The 6,285-nt window shown below is 45.4% G+C and overlaps 1 protein-coding gene and 1 non-coding gene across 5 annotated transcripts; one reads left to right on the top strand and one right to left on the bottom strand.

Moving 5' to 3' along the window:
* Positions 1-1,117: 1,117 nt before the first annotated feature.
* On the top strand, positions 1,118-1,279 carry LOC123140191 (U1 spliceosomal RNA). Its single transcript, XR_006469844.1, has one exon. It is a non-coding gene; the product is annotated as a U1 spliceosomal RNA (small nuclear RNA).
* A 146-nt stretch (positions 1,280-1,425) lies between these two features.
* LOC123139186 (uncharacterized) lies at positions 1,426-6,063 on the bottom strand. 4 transcript variants are annotated; one of them, XR_006469481.1, is made up of 7 exons: positions 5,767-6,063; positions 4,246-5,181; positions 3,707-3,883; positions 2,897-2,987; positions 2,356-2,425; positions 1,962-2,072; positions 1,426-1,848 (listed from the first exon to the last, which is right to left on the bottom strand). XR_006469481.1 is itself a non-coding variant. In XM_044558992.1 (6 exons), the coding sequence occupies exons 1-6, from the start codon at positions 5,938-5,940 to the stop codon at positions 1,800-1,802; spliced, it is 1,590 nt and encodes a 529-aa protein (XP_044414927.1). In that variant the 5' UTR covers positions 5,941-6,062; the 3' UTR covers positions 1,426-1,799. The 4 variants fall into 4 exon arrangements, 2 of the variants coding, with proteins under 2 accessions (XP_044414927.1, XP_044414928.1); XR_006469482.1 differs by lacking the exon at positions 2,356-2,425; XM_044558992.1 differs by lacking the exon at positions 2,356-2,425 and having other exon boundaries at positions 2,845-2,987; positions 5,767-6,062.
* Positions 6,064-6,285: the final 222 nt, after the last annotated feature.

Here is a 6,285-nt window from a genome sequence, read left to right as displayed (position 1 = left end):
CGGCCCCAGGTGATCTTGGCGGGGCTACGCCACCACGGCTGCGAGGGCAGCGTGGCGGCCGGCCGTGGTCACCGGTGGCGGCGGATCTGGGCTTCTCCCTGCCCAGATCCGTTTGCCGCGGCTGGTGATACAAGTCCAACGTATCTATAATTTTTTTATTGTTCCATGTTGTTATATTATCATTGTTAGATGTTTTATATTCATTTTATAGCAATTCTATATCATTTTTTTGGACTAACTATTAACATAGTGCCAAGTGCCAGTTGTTGTTTTTTGCTTGTTTTACTTCGCAAAATACCCATTACCAAACGGAGTCCAAACGCAGCAAAACTTTTTGATTTTTTTTGGACCATAAGACAACTTGGGAGCCAAGGAAGCACCAGAGGGGAGACCATGGGGCCCACCACTGATACATCTCCGTCGTATCTACTTTTCCTAACACTTTTGCTCTTGTTTTGGACTCTAATTTGCATGATTTGAATGAAACTAACCCGGACTGCCGCTGTTTTCAGCAAAACTATCATGGTGTTGTTTTTTGTGCAGAAATAGAAGTTCTTGGAATGGAACGAAACTTTTTGAGATTTATTTTTACAATAAAAGAAAAATACTGGAGCGAACAACCACTGGAGGAGGGGCTGTCGGTGAGCACAACCCATCAGGGCGCCCCCCCCCCCCTCTCCAGGCGCGCCCAGGAGGGTTGTGCCCACCTGGTGGCCCCACAGACCCTGACTCTAACTCCTTAAATACCTAAATTTGGAGGAAGAATCAGGGAGAAAGAATTATCACGATTCACGCGGGAGACCAGATCTGGAGCCCGTTTGGGGTTCCGGAGAGGGGGATCTTCGGTCTTCGTCATCACCAACCCTTCTCCATTGCCAATTCCATGATGCTCCCCACCGAAAGTGAGTAATTCCTTCATAGGCTCGTTGGTCAGTGAGGAGTTGGATGAGATTCATCAGGTAATCGAGTTAGTTTTGTTAGGACTTGATCCCTAGTATCCACTATGTTCTGAACGAACAACCTAGAGCCCGCGGTAGTTTAGTACCACATCGGCAACCGAGTAGCCTTGGGCCTGGAGGGGCGGCTACATATGCAGCCCACGCGGCAATGTTGAAACTTACTTACCTGGACGGGGTCGACGGCTGATCAAGAAGGGCCGTGGCCTAGATCATTGGCTCGCATTGCACTTAGCGAGTGCGTTGGCCTACCATCTCCCCTTGTTGGGAGAGTGGACGTCATAATTTATGGTAGAGGGGGTACGCGTTCGCGCGGCCCCTACCAATTCAAATTCAAACTTAAAATTCTACAGATTCCAATTTTGACATTGGCACTCTGCATGAGTTTCAGGACAATGCAAATGCAGATTCAGACTAACATGAGCACTCTATGAGTTTCAGGACCATGCGAATTTATCACCATTCGATGTGGCTATAATGTAGTGAAGGCACAATTCATACTACATTAAAAATATGTCTCCTCCTGATGGAGAGATTGACTTGGATTCATCATTGTCACATGGGGGATACATATAGATCTCGAATATGGTGGAATCGGATCAAATTTTCGCACATATGTACATGATGTCATACATGGGATAAGGCTACAAAAGATATGTACAGGTCATTGTTATATTCTGGGAACTTGACATGTCGAATCAATGCATGAAATCGCATGCTTCAGCAATGGGTAACCAGCCCTCTCCAGACCAACCAAACAGCTTCGTCCATGGCTGCAAGAGATGTGCCGGCCCTACCATCTTCAAGAGGCGCCTTGAGGGGGTGAGCCGGTGCCCAAGGTCTTCAAGAGGCAACACCTTCGCAGACGTCCCCACGACACAACGGGCACACCCTGCAGCATTGCATCGACAAAACCTTAGCAGGAGATAGCTAGCTAAACAGGCCCGCATTATCGGTGATGTAAAATTGTCTTTTTGCAACAGGAGGGGCCTTTTTTTTTCTTACCTGTGTATTTCTTTAAGCCACTTGTCGACACACTGCAGGTGAAACTCATGTTTGCATGGGAGACTTCTTATCTGATCTCCATCCTCATATTCAGTTAAGCAGATATGGCACCTGAAGAAAGTGACAAGCACAGTGTTAACATTTCAGCATCTCCCAGGACCACTCTGAATGAAAAGAATCAACCAGGAAAAAGAAGAGATCCAAGCGTTAACTTGCAATTCCAAACTATATTTCAAGATTTCTGACATGGGACTTATGATAGCTTTATGGAGAGATGTCCTTATTTTTAGCTAGAGAATCCAGGCCTCACAAAATCGAGCTTCAAGTGCACAATAAATTCAATATCTGACATGTACAATATAATCATTCTCAACTCGTGGGTGCTAGACATAACAGATTTGTGAAGACCAAAAGAAGAAGGGTGTCAAACGGCGATCATCCACACGATTCAGGGTCTCTAGATGCTGCACACAAACTTATACTCATCAGTTATCACAACACTGTTATCCCCTGTATCCAGGCGCTAGCAGCAAAACATGCAAAGTCCGCAAAGTGCAAACTGTGTCTAGTAAATTCAACTTGACATGGTGATTTTAACACCTAGCTCATTGTGATAGATATTATGTCATGGAAGACAGTATTAACCAAAACATGCTTCCTTCGTAGCTCTCTAAGATGTCAACAATGCCTATAGTTAGCAATTAAAATTGTATAGATTATTATTCAGTGTCTCATAATATGGTTTCTGGCTGGATTATAATAGGTGTAAGATAAAACCGTTGGGAGGTTTATTTGAAGCAATTATCAGAAACATACCAATATCAGAATTAGTAAAACTGCTTCCTTAGGAAAATTAGATAGATTAAAATGACAAGAAGCTCACTGTTCCATATCAGCACTGCATTGGGCTGTCTCAAGCTTTTTGTAGCTCTTACATGGTAATGAATTAACCACAGCCTCTGGAGCTTGAGCAGAGGCCATGGAAAGTGAAAGTGATGAGGGTTGCCGGTGAATCTCATCCAATACCTGGAAAAAATTTGTGCACATAAGCATACTAAGTAACTAGGAAAGAAATCTCACACAAAAACAGCAAAGGATCAGTGAAATTGAAGTAATCATCCTTTAAACATTCCACTCCTAGTTCAGTCAATGGGTGCAAATTAACGTTAATTACAATTTACATCCCTCTATAAAGTGAACTATCAAACTTCCCATTTCTAATTTTCTGGTGGTGCTTTGGCCCCATAAATTAATTAACCATCATACAGACATAGCCACAAAACAATCCCTGGAATACTGACTTCGTTCTGCAACTTACGCGGCCAATTTTATTTTGTTGTTGTCTGGTGATTTACTAATTCAAGCAGGTTGACGCGACCTTTAGGCAAAAGAGGAAATAGTTGAAGTTCCCGTCTAATGCAGTGACTTCAAATTTCAATATGAATCTGAGTAAAATTATCAAGTTGCTGTACTGAAGTCTGTAACTGGAGTAACAGCTGCACATGGCAATCACATACATTTTCCAAAATTCAGAAGTAAAGCAGCAGAGCAGTATTGTCAAAATTCTTCGTACTATATATATAACATATATGCAGTTGTGTCTCTTAGTTCTTCTAAACACAACTAGAATGATGATGACAATCCAATGAATCAAACCTGAGGAACACAAATTCAACATACTGAATGCTAAATAGTTCTCAACACTTGAAATAAACATATTTAAAAAATGAAGGAAAAGAGCAAACCTCAAATAATGCCTCCGTTAACATGACAATTCTTGATATACTTGCGCGAGCACTAGATTCTTCAGCGACCAAGAATGCATCACAGGTGCATCTGCCAATTTGGTGGATCCCCAAAGGACAAGCAGCAGTACTTTGTCCGTTCCCACTATCAAAAATAGCACGACGGTGCTCCCTAATCTGTAACAAAACAATAGCACCATCTTCAGGACACATTGTGCATGGGATCAAGCAGCAAATGATGAAGGAGTAGAAAACAATAATATCTAGCATAAGCATAAAAGAAGTGCAGAAATGAAACAGCATATGCAGCACATAAAGTAGGTTCAGTTCACGGAATTCTGAATATGCTGAAAGCAAATAGAGACAAAAATATATGATGATTAAAGGTACATGTTTTTGTTCAGAATCTTCAGATAATGGTGCAAACCAACATCAACAATTAACTTAATCTGGACATGGTGACACCAATAACATTTCCTAAATATGGAATCGCAACATATGAAAGAGTAGGCATAGCTGTCATAGGCCAGAGCAATTACCCGAGATCTTGAATACTGGTTTACTCTGATTGAACCATGGCGTCTACGATGAAAGTATCGTGCCTCCTCAACCTCATCACCAAAAAGATCATCACCAAGGTCTAGCCATCTACTGTAAAATCCCAGATCATCAGTGTCTGAATCTAGATAACCTCTAGAACCACGTCTTGAAAATGAATCCCATAGGACTCTTCTATGATTTCTTCTTGTTTCACCATTGCTGGAATCTCGGGGGTGTTCTGGGCCATCATTTGAGAAAATGCTAACCATGTCTTCATGCACTGTACTGCCACCAATCTGACCATGAGACACACTGAATATGGTTGGAACATCTTCTCTGCTAGCAGTTGCATCTGGAATTGATTCACCAACGATGGATGATGCGCTTGAAGTAGCAGGCAACACAGATGTCAAGCTGGATTGAGAAACATCTGATCTTTCACTTGACAAAACATCTCTGGATGAAGTCCTGCGGAGAGCTGTCTCGCCGTCTTCCAAGCCAGGCATGATCCTTTCAGATGTCATCAGCGAGGAGTGGAAATCAGACTGGGACAAGGAGCCACTAACTTCTGTAATGAAAACTGCGTCAATATGGACATTATCAGGTGCAGGTTCTACAAGCTCTTGTGCCATAGGACTAACCCCTTCCCCAGATGTTCTCTCATCATTGCCAGCTTCATTACTGAGATTTCCCCTAATCACGGCATCCTTTCCTGATGAACTCGCCAGACCACTCGTTTCAGCATCTTTAATTCGCAGGGCATGCTCCTTGTTCTCGTGACAGTCCAGGTGGTTGAACCGGAGGCGGTGACTTATGGTGCTTGAAGACGGATGCACTCTTGGGTCTGGCTCGCTGGTGTGGCGAAGATCCTTAGCAGACAGGGAAGGCTGGAAATCTAGCCCAGCCGCTGCTCGCTCTGCTTGCCGAGTTGCTGCCTGCACAATACACCTTCCTGACATCAGTCAACAACATAGATAACAAAACAGAAGGAAAACAGAGCAACCTTATCCACTGAAAGCATGAAACCCCACTGGCACTTCAACATACAGAAATGTTGCAATTTCACAGATTTAGCTCAGCTTGTCACTCAAGAGACCCGATACTATTAGTGTGGAATGACAGATTCTGCGAGCTCTCCACTCATGTCCATTATGAGGGTTGAAAATATAGCTAAGGCTAGTAAATCCAGAGGCAGGTAATCATGTTTGCATGGCACGGATGTGTAAGGAAGGGACATAAATGTTCATTCAGCTAGTCAACCCTCGTCCATAGCCCATACTACTACTCATCATGATTGAGCAAGCAGCGGTACGAAGGAAATGGTGATTAAAAGCTCCGGACGCAAGTCCATGGCTTCTCCTAACCAAAGCTACGCCGCCAGAATCACCATCCCCAATCCCACGACCCAGGAACAGTAACCACCGACAAATCCCTCGACACCAGGCGACCGAACCTTGTTCCCCGTCCCCGGTACCTCAAGCCAAGCGACGGCGCGGCGCTAGAAGGCCAGGAGCGACTACCTGGAGGGCGCGCGAGGAGGAGGCGGCCGCGGCGGCGGCGGCGGCGAGGCCCCCGCCGTCGCGCGCGGAGGATCCGGCCCCGAAGCACCCGCCGAGGCCGATCCGCGGCCGGCGACGCGGCGGCGGCGACGAAGACGACGGGCCGGCGGCGCAGCTGCTGCTCGCGGCGCCCATCTCGCTCGACTTTCCGGATGGATGGATGGGTCTGTGGGTTCCTCCGCTCTCCGATTTGGGGGAGAGAGTGGGGAGGGGAGGGGGAGGGGAGAGCAGGGCTGGGAAGTGCCGTGGGTGCGGGGCGCTGTCCCTTTTACATCTGCGCGCTTTATAGATTGCTTTCGCTTCGGAATTCGTTTATTTATTTTTGCGGGCGATGGTTGCCGGCCGGACAGGTTTTTATCCCGACCTTGAACCATTGACTTTGGGTACGAGTCAAGAACATAAAAATGGTGCTTGTTGAGTCCACACAAACTGTGGATGTCGACGGGGAAAAAGGAAATGCGGGCTGCGGTGGTTAAATGC

Source organism: Triticum aestivum, chromosome 6B (assembly GCF_018294505.1).
Source record: "Triticum aestivum cultivar Chinese Spring chromosome 6B, IWGSC CS RefSeq v2.1, whole genome shotgun sequence".
NCBI classification, from domain to species: domain Eukaryota; kingdom Viridiplantae; phylum Streptophyta; class Magnoliopsida; order Poales; family Poaceae; genus Triticum; species Triticum aestivum.
Note: the sequence above shows the minus strand (reverse complement) of the source record. Positions and strands in the feature narration are given on the sequence as shown.

Bases quoted from the DNA above. Each gene is read 5' to 3' on its own strand.
- LOC123139186 (XM_044558992.1), bottom strand. From the start codon at position 5,940: ATGGGCGCCGCGAGCAGCAGCTGCGCCGCCGGCCCGTCGTCTTCGTCG. The intron at 5,182-5,766 runs GTAGTCGCTCCT...TGTATTGTGCAG, and splicing joins CCTCCTCGCGCGCCCTCCAG to GCAGCAACTCGGCAAGCAGA. The intron at 2,073-2,844 runs GTGAGCTTCTTG...CACTTTCTTCAG, and splicing joins TGCAGTGCTGATATGGAACA to GTGCCATATCTGCTTAACTG.